General features: G+C 50.5%; 1 protein-coding gene across 4 annotated transcripts in view; it reads left to right on the top strand.

Annotated features, from left to right (window-relative positions):
- The window catches only part of Sec14l1 (SEC14 like lipid binding 1), a 43330-nt gene that overhangs the window by 13606 nt on the left and 5551 nt on the right, over positions 1-24173 (top strand). For 3 of the 4 annotated variants that reach the window (XM_075990204.1, XM_075990202.1, XM_075990203.1), the window contains 11 exons: positions 11509-11658; positions 11748-11879; positions 13713-13841; positions 14230-14467; positions 15302-15411; positions 16845-17034; positions 18959-19047; positions 19908-19978; positions 20909-21080; positions 21375-21509; positions 23680-23814. In XM_075990204.1, coding sequence (XP_075846319.1) covers positions 11509-11658; positions 11748-11879; positions 13713-13841; positions 14230-14467; positions 15302-15411; positions 16845-17034; positions 18959-19047; positions 19908-19978; positions 20909-21080; positions 21375-21509; positions 23680-23814 — 1551 coding nt within the window. Of the gene's footprint in view, positions 1-5108; positions 5477-11508; positions 11659-11747; positions 11880-13712; positions 13842-14229; positions 14468-15301; positions 15412-16844; positions 17035-18958; positions 19048-19907; positions 19979-20908; positions 21081-21374; positions 21510-23679; positions 23815-24173 lie in introns of those variants that run through there. The other variant, XM_075990206.1, reaches the window with a different exon arrangement.

The following is a 24173-nucleotide window of genomic DNA, read 5'->3' on the forward strand; positions in this document are numbered from 1 at the left end:
GAAATCTTGTCTCGAAAAACAGAGAGCGTTCCCCACTTTTCTTCCCTTGGTCTCTTTCCCCCAGATCCCTCCAGGCTTACCTGTGCCCTGCTGTGCCAGTCAGTGCCCTCCTTCCTCAGTGTTTCATGGCCCCCTGGGTTTCTGTCTTCTAGGTGGCACAGCATGTGCCAGTCGAGGGCATTCGGAAGTTTCAGGCTGTGATTTGTCTGTCATTACCTTCCAGTTCGTCTTCAAGTGGCAGGCCTTGGAGGAGGGCCGCTGAGTGGCTTCTGTGCTAGTAGAGGGGGTAGAATTCATGGAGTCAGCGGGAGCCATAATGCTGCTGCTGGGGTCGAGTCTCTAGTACCAAGTCATGCAAGATTGTCCAGAAGGCTTTGTCTTGAGAACAGTTGCAGACTTGATGCGGCTCCGGGAACCCAGGCTAATGTTGACACTTATTCAGGCCATCCCAGAGCCTAGTTCCTGACATGAGTCCAGATTGTGTTTCTTCATTGTGTGGGGAAATGTTAGTACCATCAGCAACAGGCCTGCTTCAGGGTGGTCTGTATTAGGGGCACATTCTAGAGGGCACCCCATCACTCAGAGCCCCGGGCTGTGTATCCTGAAAGCTCTCTCTGTCATCTCCACCGTCAGCAACAGTGACGTGCGCTAGCTCATTGTCCAGCGCAGTCCTTGCTGCTTTCACTGCTATGAAGACAATGTTTCAATGTTTTGGTCTCAGTGCCGAATGAACAGGATAATGTGTCTGGCTTCTTCTTCTGATAGGGGAGAGACCAAGATGCTGATGTTGACGTCTGGTTTCTTTTCTTACAGTTGGCCAATTACATTTTAAAGTAATGGTTTCCAATAAAGCCTCATGGGTTTTACATCTTACACTTAGGATCATAGGGAGATCATTGCCATGTGAATTTGGTGACCACAGGTTTTTTATATGGTGTATTTTCAGAGAACAGCCGAGTGAAATCCTTAGTTTGGCCAGGCCCAGTGTTTTTAGCCTGAAATATCAGCTACTCTGGAGACTGAGGCAGGAGATTTGCAAATTCAAGGTTATCGTAGGAAACTTACGGAGACCTGGTTTCCAAATAAACAATAGAAAAAGAGTGGGGATATAGTGCCATAATGAAGTGTTTGCCTGGCGTGTGGGAAACCTGTCCAACATGCAACACTCCAGGGAGGGACCCACAAAGCAGAGCCTTAGCTTGTGAGCTGTCAGCACACTTTGAAAGGCTCTCCTGGCTCTGCAGAGCTCTGCTGGCCCCCTGCTTCCTTTCCTGCGGAAGTTAGTGCAGTCATTGCATACTGTGCTGTGACCCTTTCCTGGGGCAGGCTCAGAAACACCAAGCATTTTCTTATCTGTCAGCAGTGCTTTGAACTGAGGAAGATAAATCGGCAGCTCGTGAGCAGTCACCTTTCCCAGGACACTGTGGGTGTCCCCCTCATGTGGGCATGCGCACACGTGTGTATGTGTGTGTCCCTTGATGCCAAGCCTTCTCTTGTGGTTTGAAATGGTGTCTCTCTATCCTGGGGAGAATTGAGCAGGGTCCAAATCCCCGAAGAAATTGCTGTAGTTCCTCACTTTAAAACGTGGAGGTGGTCGGAGCTCACCTTTAATCCCAGCACTCAGGAGGCCGAGGCATGTGGGTTTCTGAGTTCGAGGCCAGCTGATCTACGATTCATAACAACAAAATTAAGTTATGAAGTAGCAACGAAACAATTTTATGATTAGGGAGTCACTACACCATGAGGAACTGTATTGAAGGGTCCCAGCGTTAGGAAGGTTGAGAACCCAGCCCTGGAGCCTCCATTGAGCCTCTCTCCTGATCCTGTGCTTTCCCCACTAGTGTCCTGTGTGGTGTGGTTCTTGCTGTTGAAGCCTGATGACTTCCAGTCTGCTCAGACCCGGACTCCCCGCCCCAGGCACTCTGCTGTGTGTCTCTGGGCCTGATGCATACTTGACTGTCAGCAATCTGCCATTCAAACTGTCCTGGTCATTTAAAGTGAAATAGAAGCATTTCTCCTCTCAACCTCAGTATAGTGCTTCTCGAAATATTGCTCAAATATCTTAATAAATGGTGTGCATCCCACCTTGACTCAAGCGTTTTGTCTTACGGTAATAAAGGGGCTGGGACCCCTGCCACAGAGCTGTGTGAGAGTAGATAGAGATCATAGCCCAGAGAAGCCAGCCAGAAATATCAGGGATAGTTACCTCAGGACTTAAATAGGTACAAGGTGTGGCATCTCCAGGCTGTGCCTGCCATGTCAGTCTCGAACTGTTCAGACAGCAAGGGGCTCATAAATAAGGACACACCTGAGTTTTTCTAATTAAGATGGAAAAGCAGAAAATGTAGTTAGCCAGGCGTGCTTGGTTATACTTTCAGTTTTATTCAGTAGCCCCCTTCAGTCTGTCACTGTTACGAACATTTCTTGGTGGTCTTACCTGGGAATTCTTTTTTATTAGATTAAAAAAAATACGCTGGGGCTGGGGAGATGACTCAGAGGTTAAGAGCATTTCATTGACTGCTCTTCCAGGGGTCCTGAGTTCCATTCCCAGCAACCACATGATGGTCCACAGCCAGCTATAATGGGATCTGATGCCCTTATCTGGTGTTCAGGCAAAAACATGCAGACAGAGCACTGTATACATAATAAGTAAATCTTTTTGGAAAATTATGCCTCTGTGTGATCGCCTACATGAATGCATGCACACATATGTAGGTGCCTGGTGCCAGCGGCCAGACCCTCTGAAACTGAAGTTATTGATGGCTGTGAGCTGCCATGTTGGAGCTGGGAACTGACCCTAGGTCCTCTGAAGAGCAGTCAATGCTCTTCATTATGGAGCCATCTTTGGCCCTTGCCAGAAATATTTCTGGGTGTGAGGTCGGTCCGGCTGCAGCACCTGTTACCCTGTTGCGAGCTAAGGTTGGTTTGGCTGTTGTGGCTCGCTAGTCTGATGTCCCCTTCCTACTACACTGCCGCATGCTGGAGAGGACAGTCTTCCTCAAACGGGAGGACTGGTCTTCCATCAGGGGCGTAGCTGCACTCCCCTGCTAGAACTGCCTAACAAGCTCTCAGGAATGCAAGTAGTTCAAGATGGACTATCTATCTAGACACCCTTGTTAAATAAGGCTTTAACTGCCGAGTTAACTGGTCCTTATTCGGTTCAACCAGAAACTGCAGAGCAGTCTCCTGCACACAACCGTCCTAAGCAGATCTGAGTGGTGCTTGTCACCTGGATGCAGGGTGGGCAGGAGGTCGGGCTTGGATGCATTGCAATTCTGTCCCCTTCCCCCCCAAAAAAACAGGCACAGTGACTTTGTAATCCCAACACTCAGGAGGCTGAAGCAGGAGGATTGCCATAAGTTTGAGATCAGACTGGGTTTTTCTGTGTAACGGCTCTAGCATCCAGGACCTCGAGTTATGAACCAGACTGGCCCCGAACTCACAGAGATCTGCCTGTCTCTGTCCCTGTTCCCGTCCTTCCATCCTGTCCCTGCGCCCCTTCCAGCACCCCCTCCAGTTAGCGCTGTGAGCCACCAAGCCCCCTGACTCCCAGCACATTCACATTTTAGTGGAAACTTTGGAGAGGGGGCGTGCCCTGGAAAGCCCCTGCCTTCCCGGGCGGCCTTGTAGGTTGAACGTAGGACTTTTCTGAACTGGATCTCCTGGAGGTGTGCTTGTCAGCACCATAGCCTCTGTGTTTCTCTAGGATGAAGCTCATATTTAAACTTCACATAGGTTTCATTTTAGAGAAAATGGTTTGGGGTAATGGCTTGGTTTCTGTCAAGGTTTTATATGCATGTCTTAGTTTTCGTCTAGGACTGATGATGGCGCGAGGGGCCACTGTAGTCACCTAGCCAACTCCATATGCGTTTTATAGTTATGAGGTCGGCCATGTAGAGTTGAGCTCGGAAATACGGCTGTTCAGACTGGGCTGCGTAGTGAGGTGTGCCGTAACTAATTAGGTTATGCCTTTCAAAGAGGCTCAAGTTTTTTTAAGAATTTTAGTTTCTTTAAATGTATTATTAAGTATGAACACAGTGTTGAGCGTGGGCTCAGCAGTCTGTCACAAGAGAATCAAGAGTTTGAGGCTAGCCTGGGCTACGTGGTGAACCTCAGTGTGAGCAGTCGGCAGCCCTGTGACTTGGAACCTGATTTGTTAGCACTAGAGGTTCCACAGGGTCTTGAAGTGAAGTCCTGGCTGGCCCAGCACTCTGTGTAGATTAGACAGACTGCTCTCAGAGACTGCCTCTGTCTCCCAAATGCCACTGAGCCTGGAAAGAGGTACATTTTTCTAGTGGCTTTCTGTCAGGGACCACACAAGCCTATAGAAGAATGAGGTGTGACATAAAGCAGTTTTCCCTGGGGAGCTGTCTAGACTTAGGTGGCCATAAGCCTTCAACCCTCCCCAGTGGCGCTGGGGTCAAACCCACAGCCTCCCTCTTAGGCAAGCTCTGTTTCTGAAACATTTGTGGTCCCTCAGGAAACCATGTTTGGCGCAGGAATCAGAAAGTCTTCTCTGGAGTCCACCAGCCGCCTGCCGCTGTATTGTCTTTCCCGACAGGTGGGACTGGGTCTTTGGTCAGTCTGCCTCACAGTCTTGAATGTGTCCAGTGTTTCTTTGTTGGTGGCTTTGGGTAGGTTACGGTGTAGATTATTTACTTACTGGGCTCCCCCCCAGGGTTAACCTGTCTGATAGTCAGTTTTTGTTCATATCAGGTGCCCGAGAACATCTCAGTTGTCCAGAAAACAGCTAGCTTGGTTTGTTAGCCAAACTGGGTGTGAACACAGTTCTTTTTGGGGTGGAGTGGAGCTGTTCTTTAAACAGAATTTCTTTGAAATAAGTTTCCTGGCACCGTGCAGCACTCAGCTCATTAATTCCAAGTCGATCCGCCTTCACTAAGCGTGGTTTTCTTTAGCACAGTGCTAGCTTTTCATATGTCAGCATCGGATCCAGAAGTTGGTTAAGGGCTGAAAGCTCTGTACCACCTCCTGAGCTGCCTCAGAAACCTGTGAGAGGGGAAGAGTGGGTGTGGAGGTGGGAGGGAGAATTCCCCAGGAGGCAGCTCCTTCTGGGCCAGGCAAGCTGATAAGGCCCCGGTGTTTTTATTATTGCTGCTTTAAACACAGTGTGCAAATGGTCGCAATAGCTTCCTCTTTCCCAAGCCAGTCTTCCTTTAAAGGAGCCTCAGAGAATTTCTTCCCTCTGCAGAAGTGATCTGTGTTAGCGTGGTTCTTCCCAGCCGTCCTGACTTTCATGTTGCTAAGTGCTGGGTGTGCCATGGAGACTGGTAGGGGCAGCTCTGTGGCCTGCCGATGCCCCCTGGCTCCTATGTGGCCCTTGGGGTAGAATGGAGCTTTGGCAGTAGGAGGCTTCCTGTGCAGCCTCCATGTCCAGCCTGTGAACTGGAGTGTGGATGGAGACGTTGAGAGGTTCTGCCCTGCTGTCCTGCTGGGGCTGGGATTCTGACAAGCACAGGTGTGTTTTCATGTGTACTGTGTGGGATTGCTGCGTTTAACCAGTCACATGAAAGACAGGGGCCTCCTGGGTAGTGACTTTTCCTCCTTCCCTCCCTCCCTCCCTCCCTCCCTCCCTCCCTCCCTCCCTCCCTCCCTCCCTCCCTTTCTCCTCCCTTTTTTCTTTCTTTCCTTAAGAAAAGAAAAAAAGACAAGCGATGCCCAGGCTGGAGCCCTATGCCCTGGCCCTGGTGTCTGGGATTTTTGTTTTTGAGATGCTGGCAAATAGGATCTAGGGCCTCGTGTTTACTGTGAAGGTACTTTCCTCTAAACTGTACCCTCAGACCCATTTTTTTATGTTTAATTTTGCCTTAGGGTCTCACTAAGTTGCCCAGGCTCACCCTGGACTTGTGATCCTCCTGCCTCAGCCTCCTGAGTGCCTGGTGTTACCTAGCAGGCAGGCTCCTGACTCCTCAGTCGTATCAGCACGTGCACAGTGCACACGCTGGCTTGGTGTGACACAGTTTCCCTCTATAGCCACCAATCTGTTTTAGACATGTCTGTTGTTGTCTTTTAAGACGTTGAAATTTTGTTTAATTTTTATGTTTTATTTTATGTGTCTTAGTGTTTTGCCTACATATATATCTGTGCACCACATGTGTAAAGTCCCTGCAGAGATTAGAAGAAGGTACCAGATCCCCTGGAACTGGAGTTACAGATGGTTGTGAGCTTCCTTGTGGGTTCTGGGACCCAAACTGAGGTCCTCTGTAAAAGCAGCCAGTGCTCTTAACCACTGGGCCAGCTCTCTAGCCCCATGTTTTTTCCCTTAAAAAAATATAAAATTTTTGGGGACTTGATCGGGGGAGGGGGAGGGAAATGGGAGGCGGTTGCGGGGAGGAGGCAGAAATCCTTAATAAATAAATAAATAAATAAAAATATAAAATTTTTTAGAATTAGGATTTTGTTAAGTATTTTTCTTAAACGAACCTCTCCGCTGACGGCAAATAATCCCAATCAGACCGAATTAAAAGACATCCATGTTTAATAGATGACCTTACTCCTGGGTGGCCCCAGGAAAACATGGAGAGGGGGAAGAAAGAGAAGGGGAGACCATGTTTTCATTCTCTGGGGGCAGTTTAAATAGCCTGTGGGAGTGGTCTTGACCTTCCCTGGGGAGGGGTCACCCTTTGGTGGGCTTTCTCGGAGGTGGAGTTTGGACTGAGGCAACTTCCAGGGGAGGAAGTTTATGCCAGAAGCTGGGGTAAAGCCCCCAGACAAACATCCAGACTCTTTATATAAGGGGGTGTTAGGGAGCTGAGGTGATGCTTCCCACCAAACAGATTTCTCTTGATTTCCTCATGGGTAGTGGCGGGTTTAACTGTTGTTTTGAGTACTGCCTGGGTCCTGCACGTACGATTGTATCCCGTCGTTGCTTCTTGCCTCCCTTCGGATAGAGGTAAGACGCCTGCTTGCGTCTGTCTTCAGGGGCCACTTATCCACTAGGGTGAGAGCTAGCTAGGAGCCTCATCGGCTGCAGCTGCTGCTGAATGCTAGATGTTGGTGTCCCCAGAGAGACCAATTTCACACAACCTTCCCAGTCTCCTTTCCCTTAGCCCCTCCCGGAAGTCAGTTTCCTGTGCTCAGTGTTGGGGACTCATTGGCCAAGCTGAGTGAGAAACAAAGGCAGGAGCTATTGGCTTGTGTGGGAAACTCTTATTCCATAATGTAGAAGTCTGGTTATTAACGAGACCTCGTTTCAGGCATGGAGGTTCTTATTTTCATGGGAATGAAAAGAGAAGCAGGATTTGGTCCCTGCCCTGTGGCTTGTATTGCCATCTGTCAGGATGGAAGGAGCTGAGGGGGAGGAGCTCGGATGAGCACACAGAGAGAGGCTCTGCACCTTTTAGCCTCTTCTGAGCCTGAGAGCCTAGGTGCCACCTGGTTGGCCACCTAACGGTACAAGGGAGGGTCTCTGCCACGTGAGACTGCACAGGTGGGGGAGGGTCGCTGCCACGTGAGACTGCACAGGTGGGGGAGGGTCTCTGCCACGTGAGACTGCACAGGTGGGGGAGGGTCTCTGCCACGTGAGACTGCACAGGTGGGGGAGGGTCTCTGCCACGTGAGACTGCACAGGTGGGGGAGGGTCTCTGCCACGTGAGACTGCACAGGTGGGGGAGGGTCTCTGCCACGTGAGACTGCACAGGTGGGGGAGGGTCTCTGCCACGTGAGACTGCACAGGTGGGGGAGGGTCTCTGCCACATGAGACTGCACAGGTGGGTGACCTAGGAATGGAAGGGCTTCAGTGTGGTTTTTGTTCCAGGCTCCATCGTGTGGAGTCTACTCAGCTTCAAGACGGCAGTGGTAAGGCCAGGCGTGTGGTGCACACCTGAGAGCCCAGCACTCAGGAGACAGGCAGGCAGGCGGGTCTCTATGAGTCTTGCCATGTAGAAAGACCCTGTATCAAAATAAAATAGAAGAAAATAGAAGAAAGACCTTGTTTCAACTGCCACATACTCAAAAAAAAAAGTGTGTTTTGAAAGTGGCTATTTAGATATTGACAAAGAGCCTCCTCCCTCTGCCGTTTCTGGATAGGTTCCTAGTTTGCTCTTTAAGAAGAGCTGTAGTTTGACAGAGAAACCCTGTCTCAAAAAACAATAAAGGAAAAACAAAAAACAAACAAAAAAGAAGAGCTGTAGTTTGGAGCCTCATGTCCTTAGTTTCTTGGTGTGTCAGTGATAGAATGTGCAAGGCCTGCTCCCAGCCCTTCCTCCCTCCCTCCCTCCCTCCCTCCCTCCCTCCCTCCCTCCCTCCCTCCCTTCCTTTCTTTTTTCACTTTTTTGAGACAGGGTTTCTCTGTGTCTCCCTGGCTATCCTGGAACTCGCTCTGTAGATCAGACTGGCCTTGAACTCACAGAGATCCACCTGCCTCTGCCTCCCTAGTGCTGGGATGAGAGGTGTGCGCTGACACTGCCCAGCCCCAGCCCCATTTCTAGAGCAAGGCTTTTAGCATCACTGGGAGCCGAGCATGGCAGGTCTTCCCTAAACCCCTTGCTCACTCAGTCGGGGCCTCCTGAGGTATGTCTGCGGAGTGATCTGAGCAGGTAAACTAACTCCTAGACGCTGTTTGTAGTGACATGTGCATTCTGGGTGACATGTGAGATTCTGGCTGTCACGGAGCTCAGGGTGCATTTGAGTGGAGGAGAGAATGAGCCCATGGGAAGCTAGACGTGTAAGCACCGCAGTGCCACGTGCAGGCTCCCTTCCTGCCAAGCCGTCCTCACATGACTCCCTGGGTTTCTGAACACGGGACTCATTGCTATCGGCACTTCCTCCTCCCACCGTTCCTCAGCAGGCTGCCTTGTCCCTAAGGAGGACTTCACCAGCGATAAGGACCTATGTGTCCTTGTGTCCCTGCTCATTGCGGGCTCCCCTCCATTCTCAGACCCTTGGGATACCTTGCAGTTCCCTGTCTTTTCAGAACGTGCTATTCCTCACTGCTGACTGTAAACAGCTCTCTGGGTCCCTGAACTAGTGAACCAAGGCCTGTCCTGTGTGTCTGCACACCACTGCACCACCAGGCTGGTGTCCTGGACCCTCTGCAGGGTGCTGCTCACTCCCTGCCTGCTCTTCCGCTGACCACGCTTTCAGATGGAAATGACCTGCAGTTTCACAAAGAGCAAACGTCATGATCCAGGAAAGCCAGGACTGAGTCGAGCTGTAGCCATAACCCAGGCAGAGGGGTTGATCCTGCTGTATTCAGGGCTGAGGTCCCCAGCATTCAGGTGGGTGGGCCTGGCGGGGTGAGTGGCCTTTGCTTCCCAGCACGCTGGTGCTTTGGGGGCTGCACTTGGTTGCAGAAAGTCTAAGCAGCAAATGTATTTTCGTAACCAGTGTCACATGTTTCTCCTGAAATCTGCTGTTGGTTGTGGTTAGAGACATTGCCATAACTCCCTTTCCCTATTTTTAGTTAAATCTTACAGAGGCTTGGCACCTGCCAGTCTTGTGTGTTATCTGTAATACCTTCTTCATAGAGGGCGGACGGCAGAGTTAAGTGTGGGCTATCCCGAGCCTGGTTATTACCTCCAGCAGTGTCCGTAGTTCTCCAGTCTCTGATGTAGCTGCAAATATTTTCAGTCCCCTGGTCCCCTGGACTGGGTTTTTTCCGCCCGCCTGTTCCTGAAGTGGGTTAATTTCAGATGTAAGAGCTAGCTAGAGATACACCTGAACAATGGGCCAAACAGTGTCTAATTAATATAGTTTCTGTGTGATAATTTGGGTCTCGGTGGCTGGGAAACAAAAGTATAGTTTCTGTTTACACTCTAGATTGCTGCAGAGTCAATGACATATAGTGCTTAGATACTTTTGTAGAGTTCATAAGTGATATACAAGTCTTTCCCTGAATTTTTGTTTTGAGATCATTGTTGATTCATAAGATTTAAAATAATACTATGGTGAGCTCCTATGAGCTCTTCAGACATGTTTCCACCGTGGGAATGCCTTACAGAATTACAGTCCATCAGCAATGTCAGGTCCCGCTTAATGTGCACGGGCAGCGGGCAGCGGCACCCTGACAGCCACGCCTTCTTCTCCACTTCCTAAAGCCCCTCCCAACCTTTGGTTTTCCGTTGCTGTAAGTTTATCTTTTCATGAATGGTACAGGGTCATCATTAGTTACATAGTTAGTTTGAGGCCAACCTGGGATATACCAGAGCCCAGTCTCAGCTCAAAGCAAACAGTTCAAGTGGATTCCTGTGGGTGTGGCTGTTTAGATTGTGGACAGTGTGTGTGCAACCGTAGGGCCATTTCTTTTCGTGGGTGTGTGCTTTCTAGAGGACGTGGTAGTTGCTGCTTTGAGCTTGTATGTATATGGCCCTACTGGGCTGCTTCTGGGTCATATGGTGACTTCATGTTCAGGGTTCGGTTTTGAGAAACATGTCTGCTCTCCAGATTGGTGGCATCAATTTACATTCCCACCAGCGGCGTCTGGAGGTTCTTCTCTCCACGGCTTTCTTAGTATTAGCGTGTGCTGTGTGTGTCCATCTGATGGCACACAGTGTACGGCACGTGGTGGCCTGTGTCTTCCAGTGACTAATCTCTTTGCTTCCCGTTTTTGTGTGGGGCTGTCTGCATGTGTCTACCCTCCTTGCTAGCGCCTGCTTTTCCCTGTTTTTGAGATGATGTTGTCACTGCTTAGCCCAGTCTGTACAAGAACTCATAATCCTCCTGCCTCCACCTTTTAGATGTTGGGATTCCTGGCATACAACATAATGCCTAGCTTTTGCTCATGTTCTGATTGGATTTTGATTATTGAGAGGATTTTTGTTTTGTTTTAGATCATGGAAAATATTTAACAAAAAAAGAGCATCCTAATTTTTTCTTTCCTTAGAATTTCCACATTTGTCAAAAATGGTTTAGGCAGGCTGGGCGGTGGTGGCGCACACCTTTAATCCCAGCACTCGGGAGGCAGAGGCAGGCAGATCTCTGTGAGTTCGAGGCCAGCCTGGTCTACAAAGGGAGTTCCAGGACAGGCTCCAAAGCTACAGAGAAACCCTGTCTCGAAAAACCAAAAAAAAAAAAAAATGGTTTAGGCAGAACCTGAGGCGCAGTTCAGTCAACCCTGAGGTGCTCAGCATGCGCTGCCCTGGGCTCATCCTCCCACCCAGAAGGAAGAGGGAGCGAGCTGGTGTGTCTGGGTCTGTCTGCCCACTAGTCTTCTGTCTCTCCCAGCAGCGCTGCATGACCCTGATGCCGGGCCGAGGAAATCCTCCCCGTCTGTTGTTAGCTGTGATGGTTCTTTTGCCTTCCACATAGATTCGAAAGTTGTCTTTCATTTAACAAAAAGAGCCTGCTGGGGCTTGGCTCTGTGTTGGACTTGCATACCCATGTGGGCAGAATTGCCATCCTCACTCCGCCAAGGCTTCTAGTCCATGAACTTGGATCTTTCCCCGCTTCCAGAAGATCTGTGTGCTGCAGGCTGTGAACAAAATGCTTTCTTTCTGAGGGCGCAGCAGTGACGGCTGCCATTTCTTTTCTATCACTGCCGTTTGTCCACAGGCCTATGAGAGGAGGTTCCCTACGTGTCCTTTGATCCCAATGTTTGTGGACAGCGACACCGTGAGCGAATTCAAGAGTGAAGATGGGGCTATTCATGTCATTGAGAGGCGCTGCAAGCTGGATATCGACGCTCCCAGGCTGCTGAAGAAGGTACTGGCGACGGACACTTTACAGGCGGGTGGACCCATGCTCACCCAGAGCTGTTAGTAAACACTTTTTCTTCTTGTCTCTTCTTAAAGATTGCAGGAGTCGATTATGTTTATTTTGTCCAGAAAAACTCCCTGAATTCTCGAGAGCGCACTTTGCACATCGAGGCGCACAACGAGACGTTTTCTAACCGGGTCATCATCCACGAGCACTGCTGCTACACGGTGAGTCGCGACCCCAGTCTCGGGCTCCCAGGCCATGTGCGACCACTGTTGAAACAGGACGGCTCTTGGGGTTTTCACCAGCTGCTGCTTCTCCTTTGGGATGAGCAGCACAGTTGAGGAGTGGTGTAGCATGCTGTATCCTTGTGACAGTCAGGGCTGCCAGCTGATGCCGTGACTGTTGTTTCTAAGGCAGGGACTCACTCTGTGCCTCTGTCTTCAAAGTTGCCATGTAGACCAGACTAGCCTTAACTTGCCACTCTCCTCTTGCCTTGTCTCCTGAGTGCTGGGTTATAAGTGTGCACCGTCACACTCGGCTGAGTGCCGGATTGTAAGTGTGCACCATTGTGCTTGGCTGAGTGCCGGATTGTAAGTGTGCACCGTTGCACTCGGCTGAGTGCCGGATTGTAAGTGTGCACCGTTGCACTTGGCTGAGTGCCGGATTGTAAGTGTGCACCATTGCACTTGGCTGAGTGCTGGGTTATAAGTGTGCACCGTCACACTCGGCTGAGTGCCGGATTGTAAGTGTGCACCATTGTGCTTGGCTGAGTGCCGGATTGTAAGTGTGCACCGTTGCACTCGGCTGAGTGCCGGATTGTAAGTGTGCACCGTTGCACTCGGCTGAGTGCTGGATTGTAAGTGTGCACCGTTGCACTCGGCTGAGTGCCGGATTGTAAGTGTGCACCGTTGCACTCGGCTGAGTGCCGGATTGTAAGTGTGCACCGTTGCACTTGGCTGAGTGCCGGATTGTAAGTGTGCACCATTGCACTTGGCTGAGTGCCGGATTGTAAGTGTGCACCATTGCGCTTGGCTGAGTGCTGGGTTATAAGTGTGCACCATCGCACTCAGCTCTGGATTAGATTGTATTTTCTGAAGCAGGGTCTCACCGAGTAGCCCAGGCTGGCCTGAATTCATCCTGTAGCCCAGGCTGGACTGGGATTCACAGAGGCCCACCTGCCTCTGCCTCCCAAGTGCTCAGACTAAAGGCAAGTGAGTAGTACAAGGCCAGCTTCCTGACTGGTTTTAAGTATGAAGTTGTTTGTCTTTTTCCTGGCCCAGCTTCTTGACTGTAGGTGTGTGTTTGAAGCCAGGGTTTGAGTGTCCTTGCGTGTAGGGCTCTGACCATCTGTCCGTTGTGGTCCTCACTGCATATACTTACTTCAGGAACTTCTTTCTCAGAGTGTGAGAGACACCCTTCCTGGTCCCTGCTTGAGCGGTTAGCCTCCTGCCCTGTCCACACAGAGTCCACGCATGTCACACTTGTCTTCCCTTGGTTCAAGCCCACAACCTCCTCTCCTGCAGAGGAGCCCAGAGCCCTCACAGTCACCTGTCTGTCCCTCCTTCCCACTCCTTGCAGGGATTGTAAGTGTGCGATGGTGCACACTTACAATCCCTGCAGCCAGCCCTGTCCCTTCTCTAGCCTTCAGCCCCACAGGGCCTTTCTCCATAGTGCTCCTGTGACCTTCCCACCTGTCTGTGGCTTATCTGTCTCTCCGGGAGCCTGAGCAGCACACAGTGTGGCTCTCTCCGGGAGCCCGAGCAGCACACAGTGTGGCTCTTTTTCTGTCCATGTTCAGCATCACAGGAGCTGGGTGAGTGGATGAAGGGCTGGAGCTGAAAGGCTGTGTGTTTGTCACTTCCAGAAAGTTGTGAGGTTGTGATGAGGGCCTTGGAGTGTCTGAGTCCATCTGGGCAGTTTTCTGCCCTGCCTTTCTCCTTCCCCATGATAGTGACACCATTAAATTTGCTTCTTCTGGGTACTGGTCAGCTAGCTGGGGAGCAGATGTGATGCCTCCATTGCTAGCGCGGTAATGGGATTGGGTTCTCTGCCTGCAGGTTCACCCTGAGAACGAAGACTGGACCTGCTTCGAACAGTCTGCAAGTTTAGATATCAAATCCTTCTTTGGTTTTGAAAGTACAGTAGAAAAAATTGCCATGAAACAATATACCAGCAACATTAAAAAAGTGAGTGTCTTTCTTGGGATTTTATGGAAAAGGAGGCGGCAGTCTCTGAGAGAGTGACCACAGTCTGGTTGACTTTTAGCTTACTGTTTACTTGTTGAGACAAGATTTCCCTAGTTCACGCAAATTCCTAATTCTCTTGCTTCGGCCTCCCATGTGTCAGGGTTACGGGTGTTTCCACTGCTCTCAGTGAGAATTATTTGGGGGTGAACAGGTGAGGGGTTGGGGGATTGAACTCACTTGGGGTCATGTGTGTGCTAAGTTAGCATTCCGCCACAGAGCTGTGTCCACAGCCCCCAGATTCTGGTTTGGGGAATGTCTTAGAAGCTGGTGAGGGTAAGATGTCTGGGTAGTGGACGCATGCTCACAGGATACCTGTCTTGTGTCGAAGGGGAAAGAAATCATTGAATACTACCTGCGGCAGCTGGAGGAGGAGGGCATCACCTTTGTGCCCCGGTGGACCCCGCCCTCTCTGCAGCCCTCGTCAGAAACACTGTCGTCAAGCAAGAGTCAAGCCACATCTTCCGCTGTCCTTGTCCCAGATGCTGCTGCCCTCAAGGAGGGGCTGAGTGGGGAAGGCATCAGCAGCCCAGGCCCAGCATCTGAGCCTGTGGTAGGAACCCCTGACGGTGAGCCTGGCACAGTCTGGGGACCCGGGACCTCTCTCCTCCCCACGGCTCTGTCCGTGACAGTCGGTCTTGCACAGAAGAGAAACCCATCCGTGTCTGACTGTGTTTCCTGAGCCTCCCACTTAGAGAGCACATCTGTTTTATTCTTGTTCGTTAAATGGAAGTTATTTCTAGTTGTCCACTGATTTGGACCAGGAAGTGTTTTCCATGTGTTTTGATTGATGATAGTGACAGCGTTTTTGTCACCCAGGTCCTGTGCCTCCTCTGCGCAGCTCCCACTCTCAGCCCCAGGGACCAGTCGGCTGCCTCAGTTCATGTCTACATTTGCTGGGCACAGCGCAGTTGAGTGGTCACACAGCTAGTGACAGGGCTGGGCCAGGGTTTGTGTGCAGTTTTCTGTGTGCTAAGCACATATATAAAAACACAAGTTTTTAATTTCTAGTTATAGAAAGTTTAGAAAATGGGGGAATCAGAAAACATTGTTAAGATAATGGTGTCTATCATTCTTTCGTTCTGCTTGCCTTTGGACAGTCAGCTGGGGAGAGAGTTGGGGCTGTGCATTTGAACTTAGGCCCTGTGTTGAAGATGAGTGTACATTGTATCTATTAAGCCATCAGCCTGTCCTTGTAGTACTGAAATTACAGGCGGAGGAGGCTCGGAACCCGCCTGTGTTTATCGGGGATCTGATCTTAAAGACCGCTTACTTACCTGTGGTTATCAGTGATGCCTCCCTAAAAGGCTGCCCAGGACAGTTGCTGCCTTGCCTCCACTCCAGCCTCACTGAGAGAAGGGTTCTTTCTCTGTGGAAATAACGCCATGTATCTTAAATTCCAGACAAGCTAGATGCCGACTACATCAAGAGATATTTGGGTGACCTGACCCCGCTCCAGGAGAGCTGCCTCATCCGACTGCGCCAGTGGCTCCAGGAGACGCACAAGGGCAAAGTGAGTGCTGGCTGCCGTCAGCACTGCTGACTGCGGATCCTGCAGTCTCTGGTCTCACTGGAGGCTACAGAGTAAAGATCTTGCCATGTCTGTTGACCTGTTCCTCCCACCCAAAATACCACGAGTGTGTCTGTGGCACCAGATCCTCATGGCAGGCTTAAGATGCCTTCCACACGCGGGTAGCTATGTTCCCTGCCTTTCACAGAGAAAGGTCTAGCTTAGAACCCACGACATGTCAATCAGTAGAACATAGTGTCTGTCTGTGTTGAGGAGCTGGAGCGTGTTTTAAAGTGCTGGCCTTGAGGCTGGAGAGATGGCTCAGTGGTTAAGAGCATTGCCTGCTCTTCCAGAGGTTCTGAGTTCAATTCCCGGCAACCACATGGTGGCTCACAACCATCTGTAACGAGGTCTGGTGCAGAGTATTGTATACATAATAAATAAAAAAAAAAAGTGCTGGCCTTATCATACAAAGAAATCCTCTTTTCCGTGACACTCTAATACACGCATGTCATTATACTTTGTTATTCAGGAGAATGTCGCCTGTCCTCCCATCACAGTGGAGCTTTGATTCTGAGATTGGGGGAGACCCTAGCCCCACAGGAGTGAGGTTTATGAAAAACAGGCCAGATAAAAGGAGCTGGGCATCATGTGTGGCTTGCCTGGGTTTACAGCTGCATATGGCCAGTTGTTAGGGAAGCAGCCACAGAGGAGCAGCTGCCCTGGACAGCTGTGTAGTGGCTGCTCCAGCTCCTACTGCCCTGTGGTCTACGCAGCCAGGCAGTGGAGGGCTCAGGCAAGTAACTGAGGCCTTGGGGCTGCTTCCACCTTACTTTGCTCAGCTGAAGTCGGGGCAGATTTTCCCAGTTCTGCTTTTTTATGGCACCAGTGGTGACTTTTCTGGCAACTTTTTTGGTGGCACAAGGGATGGACCTGCTAGAAAAGCTTTCTACTCCAAGCTGTGCTCAACCTAGGAATGCTGCTTCTTGGCATTGTGGACAGTGTGGCTCACTGTTGGCAGTAGGTAGGTGTCTTAAGTAGGGTTTCTGTTGCTCAGAAGAGACACCATAACCATGGCAACTCTTATAAAGGAAAAACATTTAATTGGGTGGCTTATAGTTTCAAAGGTTTAGTCCATTATCATCATGGTACCACATGGAGTTCAGGCAGACATGGTGCTGGAGAAGGAGCTGAGCTGAGAGTCCTACATCTTGATCCATAGGCAACAGGAAGTGAACTGACTCACTGGGTGTGGCTTGAGCATATATGAGAGCTCAAAGTCCATCTCCACAGTGACACACTTCCTCCAACAAGGCCACACCTCCCAGTAGTGCCACTGTCTATGAATTTATGGGGCCAATTACATTCAGACTACCACAGTAGGTAGACTTTCCCCCAGCACCTCCCACATAGCCTGGAAATCTCTCTTCTCCTAGATCCCGAAGGATGAGCATATTCTCCGATTTCTGCGTGCCCGGGATTTTAATATTGACAAAGCCAGAGAGATCATGTGCCAGTCTCTAACTTGGCGGAAGCAGCACCAGGTGGATTACATCCTGGACACCTGGACTCCACCCCAGGTCCTTCAGGATTACTACGCTGGAGGCTGGCATCACCATGACAAAGGTGGGGCGAACCTGACATGGTCACAGCTCTGTGCTTGTGTCACCCTGTACCACGTGACTGGCTGGTGTAGTTAGAAGCCCATTCACCCAAGTCTGGACAGCCAGATTGGGACGTGGTGTGAGGGCCTTACCTTCCGTTCTCAGGAGAGCACTGCAGGATGTGGCACAGCTCAGTAGCACAGTAGACAGAGCTGCCTGCCCAGTCTCCTGCTGCAGACGGTGCAGAAGGGCTCACTGAGGGCCGAGGCCCAGCACCAGGGCATGCCAGCCACCCCTGGAACCTCCCCCAGCCCCTCATTCGCCTCAGCCTTGTGGGAGGATACGCTGTGCCGACCTACCTCTGGTTGCTGACCTAGAGCCTGCCAGCTGTGCAGGGTGGCACTGTGCTCACGCAGATGTGACAGGATACTAGAAAATGTGCCCCTCCCTCCGCTGAACATGTCCTTTCAGATCAGCAAGTCCTAAAAACTTGTTTTTTACTTTGGGAATGTAGGTCTCCAGATTAATTGTAGCTTTATTAATTTTTGCTTTTGTTTTTATTTTTTGGGATAAGGTCTTATACTGTAGCCCAGGCTAGCCTTAAACTCTCTTAAATAGCTAATAGGAACTTTTAACTCACCTTTTGATTTTGTTTTCAATATTGTATATAATTGAGTAACTTCTGGGTTTCTGTTTGACATTGGGTCTCTTTATGTAGCATAGGCTAACCCTGAACTCTAGATCCTCTTACATTAGGATCCTGAGTACAGAGACACAATACTGTGTACTTTGATGTCCATTACTTTATTAATTTTTGCTGAAAATGTAATTTTTATTCCACTTCATGGCTCAACTCTTGAAGGTTAAAAAGTTTTGGTAATAAGATCTTGACAGACCAGCTGTGGTGCCTCATGCCTCTAATCCATCATTTAGGAGACAGGCAAGCAGGCAGTGAATCCAGTCTGGACAACACAGTGAGTTCCAGGCTAGCCAGAGTTACAGCTGAGACCCTGTCTCAAACAAAAGATTTAAAAAAAAAATGTGTCTTACTAAATGTCAGTAGAGTCAGGTGTGGTGAAGTTTGTAATCCCACCCCTTGAGAGGCAGAGGCAGGCTGATCTCTGGAGCAAGTTCCAAGCCAGCCAGAGCTACAGGTAATGGGCTGCAGGTGATGTTCCCCAGGGGTCAGGTGTTGGTCCCAGGCAGGATGACAGCCGACCTGGTGTGTTGAGGTTGCTGGCCTGGGTCCAGGGTCACGAGTGTAGGGTGTGCTCTGGCCTGCGGTTGTCTCTGCTCTGGTGGGTGATGACAGATTCTATCATGAGTTAAGTGGTCTGTTCACTGACCCTCTGGGCTAGGGAGCCATACACCCAGCACGTGTTGGCTGTGGTACTTAGTGGGTTTCCAGATGTGTGTCCTTAGGAAGGAAGGCTGACTTTATAAAAATCTTGACAATAACTTCTTAATAATTTATGGAAAAATTGTTTCATAATTTAAAAAAGCCTCTGTGTTCATAGAAAATATGTGGCTATGCTGACGTCCCCTGCGGTGAACACTGAACTCAGCAGCAGCCATGGTCATTCATGTCGGGGAGCCAGGCGGCTGCACCCAGCTCAGTCCCACTTGGCCTGGCCCAGCCCAGCCGTGTGGGCCCAGGTCCTGTCTGTTGCTATCAGCTGACTTGGTTGCCCCTCCCCGTGGCATCCTTACACAGAAGCTTGTCTCCCTTTGCTCCTCAGAGTAGGCCAGGGCTCCACGTGTTTTCTTGCTTATCTCAAGCAGGAGCACAGAGCACGCTTCCCTGGGCAGCATTTTGTGCTATGCCAGGGACAAATACAAAGTCTCACAGGAGGAACCTCTGGTGTGGAGCTGCTCCTTGGCCCTTGTGAATCCTCTCAGAGCCATGCCCTGCCACTCACCCCAGCCTCCTCCTTGCCTCTCTGCAGACGGGCGACCGCTGTATGTGCTCAGACTGGGGCAGATGGACACCAAGGGCTTGGTGCGAGCCCTCGGAGAGGAGGCCCTGCTGCGATACGTGAGTGTTATGGGGAACACGGGGCTGCATGCTGGCTTCATGCTTGCTACCAGCAGGACTGGGGCATTGTAGCTGACTACTGGGACAAGTACGCATGCTCTACGCTTGGGGAGATGTGTTCTGCACAAAGGCTTCTGAGGAGGACGCACAGCGCAAACCCCAGGAGACAGTTCCCACTTCACACCTCCTGCCAGATCTCTTTCTGTTGACCCTTCCCTTTTACAGGCTGATGGCCTCTTTCTTAGGCTGCTGAGCTGTCACCTGATTCCAGGCCACCCCTGGACCTCCCCAAATCTGCTGCACCTCTGGCCCAGAGAAGAATCTGTTTTTTCAGTTTGAAAACAAACTAAGACATAAAAAAACAAATCCCATCTCCCTCAGTATTTATACCTCTTGTTTTGATGTGTATTCTTTTAGGTGCCTGTGCCCCAGCCATGTGTGTTTTTATGTGTGTGTGTGTGCACGCACACACACACACACACTTACTGCTCTACCCAAGAATTCTTATACCCCCCCCCCAGCAGCTGTTTTCCCTGCCTCTGTCTTGGCTGATATGGGGAGACCAGGGTGTACCCACACTCCTCACCCGTCTCCTCCTGTCCAGAATAAGTCTGTCTGCAAACACCCCCACGCCAGTTCTCCCTGCTCAGGCGACTCTGAACTGGTGTTTTCTTTGGCCTGCCTGCTTTCTCCTGTTGATGCTGCTGTTTACTCTGCAAGTGAAGCAGTCATTGTTGCCTTGTGGAGTGTGAAGAGGTGCCATGGCCGTGTGTGGCTGTGTCTTGCTGCCTTAACCCCTCTGTTAAGTTTGATGTTTCTTTGCCTTTGGACTGACCCTGGCCATCGTCATTTGCTTACAGGTTCTTTCCATAAACGAAGAAGGCCTAAGACGATGTGAAGAAAATACCAAAGTCTTCGGCCGGCCGATCAGGTTGGTGGGGCCTTATCTCCGTCCATGTAAAGAACAGGAACTAAGTTCTTTAGTTGATCTTTGGCACCACAGCCTGATAGCTGACTGTTTCCAAGCAGTCTGGAAGGTTGGAAAACAAGTGATAAGGTCAGTCCCAGGGACAGTGCCAAGATCTCATATCTGTCAGCCCTGAGTTGCCGCTCTGTGGTCCTAGGAGTCAGGACCACGTGCGGTTTGCCCGTTGGACTTATTCCTCCCACCCCCAGTTCTTCCTGATGAACCAGCTTCTAATTGTGGAATACTATTCTGAAAACGGGCAGAGAAAACTTTTAAAAGAAAAACACTTAGAAAAGCCAGGCATGATAGGTCACTCCTGTAATCCCAGCACTTGGGAAATGAGGCAGGAGGATAAGAGTTCAAGGCCAGCTTCAGCTTTGTACAATTCAACACCAGCCTGAGCTACATGAGACCCTGTCTCGGGTTGAGCAGCGTCGGTTCTGCCGGGCCAGGTTGTTCAGGGTCCTGTTCACAGTGCCTGTCAGTTCCAGAGGCGGCGGTGTACCTGCGAGTACGGTTGTCCTTGCAGTTTACACTCCGTGTGTCAGTGCCAAGTGTCTGCCTTGGTGACAGGCTGGGGAGGCAGCATCAGGATGCTCAGCACTGAGCAGGTCTGAGGGGGCCTTTTCAGAGCTGGGGTCTCATTAGCCAGGCTGTCCTTGAACTCCTGATCCTCCTGCCTCTGCTTCCTGAGCCTTGGGGTGTCAGCAGTTCATAGTCTCGCTACGCTGTCAGGACTTGACCTTGTGGGTCAGGCTTTGCTCCTGTCGCTGCCAGTCTGTGCTTCGTGCTCGCAGATAAGAGTGTGTGCTTATATCAAAAGAAGAAAATGACATAGGACGCCATTTGCCAAGTTACCATCTGTTACTAAGACACATGCTTGGTATTATCTAGCTCGTGGACCTGCCTGGTAGACCTTGAAGGACTGAACATGCGCCATCTGTGGAGACCTGGAGTCAAAGCTTTGCTGCGCATCATCGAGGTGGTGGAGGCCAACTACCCGGAGACGCTGGGCCGCCTGCTCATCCTCCGAGCCCCCAGGGTCTTCCCTGTCCTCTGGACACTGGTGGGTTTAGATGCTGTTCTGTAGCCATCGGGGCATGCTCAGTACCTGTCTCCCACTGAGGTCTCAGCTAGGCAGGAGAAAGCAAATAAACCCAGATATAAAGTGCTTCTGATTCTTTAAGAGGGAAAACAGGCGGGATTTCCCTGAGGGTCCTAGTGCTTTGCCAGGGATGTCACAGAGTGTCTGAGAGCCGCGACCCACCTGCCACCTCACCCATGCATGCTGTTGCGGTGCAGGCTTGATCCCCTGAACCACGCAGCAGATGACGTCACTGTTTTGTCTGATTGGTTTCAGGTTAGTCCATTTATTGACGACAACACAAGAAGGAAATTCCTCATTTATGCGGGAAATGACTACCAGGGCCCTGGAGGCCTGCTGGATTATATCGATAAAGAGATAATTCCAGATTTCCTGAGCGGGGAGTGCATGGTACGTATCGGGCAAGCACCCATGCCAGGGCCAAACACTTGTTTGCACTGAAGGTTTTCTGAACTGGGTGGCTGCTGGTTTTGCTTGGTTGAATAGACTAGGCCACTGAGGAGTCTGTTGCTAACGTGGTACATTAACACTCAGGAGCGTGTTACAGGGTCCGATGCCCTGCAGCTGCCTTTATTCACGCAGCCTCTGTAAAACACATCTTGACTCTTCAGAGAAGCTGTACGTGTTTCAGAACTACATTTTTTTTAACTTATCTCTGTGTGATGTGAGCATGTAGGCCCGAGATTGACCCAGTTGGTCTCCGTCTTGTTAACTGAGGCAGGGCCTCTCATTTGAACCCAGGACGCACTAATCAGGTGAGTCTGTCTAGCCAGCATGCTCCAGGGTCCCTCCCTCCCACCTCTCAGGAAGTGGAGTCCAGCAGTCCACTCAGCCCTCAGCATTTACAGAGACGCTGGGCATCCAGACTCGGTCCTCAGTTGCATGACAACTGCCTCACCTGTTGGCCATCTGCTCAGCCTCAAAACACCTGTGAGATGGAGAATCGACCCCCAAGACTGTTTCTCCTTTCCTTAAGTAAACTCACATAATACTCAAAGTTGAAAATAGAGGAATTGCTTCTGTCCTTTGTAGGTTGGGGGTGTTAAGGGCATGAGGTATGGATAGTTAAGCAGACACTGCTGGCCTGCCCTGTGCTGGGTGCAGGAGTTTGATGCCAGAACATGGAGGTCGTGCCCAGAAGCCTGACGTGAGGGTTCAGGGAACAGAAGCCACGGAGACAAGTGCCTGGCTCCATGACACACAGTAGCAGTGGAAGCAGCGGGGGTCAAGTTCTTAGCAGGCTCTTGTCATACTTGACCCCAATGGGGGTCTTCTGAGGTGTGTGTCCTGGAATTGTCTGGCTGTGAAGAGTTGAACTTTCAGTGTGGTTTTTCCAAATGGCCGGAGGAATTTAGGAAACAGAAGGGCTGAGCTTTGGCTCCATGAGGGAGATTGACGGTGCCATCGCAGTACAAAGAGCACGTACTTGCGACCAGAGTGATCCCAAGCATGGTTAAAGCATGAGCCAGGCTGTGGTAGCCATGAGTGCTGTCAGGACAAGAATTGAATTGGGGCAGAAGGCTCAGCGCCCTACCGTCAGTATTTACTGGTGCTGTGATGTGCTCAAAGTCAGGCTAAGGCCTCCCGAGGCCCGCTCTCAACTCTCCCCAGTGGCTCCTCAGGCTGCCTGTCAAGAGTCGTTCATGAATTCTGTTGACTTCCCTGTGGGCAGGGGTATTGAACTTTGGGCCAGGCTAGTGTGTGTTTGTTTTCCTTTGTAGTCTCATTATTAGCTACGCTGGCCCTGAACTCACAGCCCTCCCGTCTCCACACCTCAGTGCTTTAGTGCAGGCCTCACTAGCAGCCTGTCCACACCGCAGTCTGTGACCTTGGGTGACTGCAGGGACTTCCCTGCTGCTGCTGCTGCTGCTGCTGCTGCTGCTGTGCTACGGGCTGAGAGCTGCAGTTTTGCTCTCTGTGGAGTTACTTCCGGGTTGATCATCTTGGAAGCGCTTAGATTTCATGCACTTGTATGCGAGTTTGCTCTATTAAGGTCAGCTAGAGAATCTACAGTGAGAATAGCTTCAGAGTCAGCCCAGCTTTTTCAAGTCAGTTCAGGTAATGGTCTTTTGTCAAGTTTTGGCTGATTCATTAATTGTTTGATCAAGGTTACATAGGGAGCTTGCTTTAGCGCATCTTGATTTCCTTCCTTCCCTTTTTGTGGTGCTGAGGATGAACCCTGGAGCCTGGTGTGCATTAGACTGTGCCGCTGGGCTGTGCCCCGAGTGACTGTGGTTTCTGTGGGTGGCTGTTGGGAATGGATCTCTGCTCAACTGATCGCGCTTCTTTTCCAGGGCGCTGTAAAGTCTAATACTCGAGTTCCGTCCCTCACACATGTTAGTGTGAATCCCGTGCTAAACCAGCTGCAGCTAGTTCTCATTTATCCAAAGTAAAAACACTTGGATCTAAGTGGGCTGCACAAATATTTTGCTAAGTACTACAGAGTATTTGATAACATTGGCAGTGTCCTCCATAACCCAGTTGCCTCAGGAGGTGGGCGTGTGGGATGAGGGGCTGCCTGGCCTCTACATGTCTCTCACTGCCATATTTTCCTTTCTAGTGTGATGTACCAGAGGGTGGACTGGTCCCCAAATCTCTGTACAGGACTGCAGAGGAGCTGGAAAATGAGGACCTGAAGCTCTGGACAGAGACCATCTACCAGTCTGCCAGCGTGTTCAAAGGAGCCCCGCATGAGGTGCCCGCCTTCAGCTTCTCCCACCTACCACCGGACAGGCAGCACTTCTCTTAGGGTCCTTGGCTTCTTTGTCTGGTCTTGGCTTTAGGTTTTGTTGGCACTGGTGTTGGGAAATGGCAGCACTGAAGGGCAGAGCTGCCTTGGGACGCTGCTATCTGACCAGAGTGAACCTTGAAAGCTCATTAGCCCATCGACTGCTATTTCCCTGAGATCCTTGACCCCGTGCAGAACAGGTCTTGCCTGGGGAGGGCTGTTTCCAGCTCCTGGATTTGGTTTGATGGTTTCATGGGACAAGTTTTGCTCGATAGTTTTTCTTGACTGGGTTCTGGTCATTTGTCTTTTGAAGGGACTGCCAGGAA

Source organism: Microtus pennsylvanicus, chromosome 11 (genome assembly GCF_037038515.1).
Source record: "Microtus pennsylvanicus isolate mMicPen1 chromosome 11, mMicPen1.hap1, whole genome shotgun sequence".
Lineage (NCBI taxonomy): Eukaryota > Metazoa > Chordata > Mammalia > Rodentia > Cricetidae > Microtus > Microtus pennsylvanicus.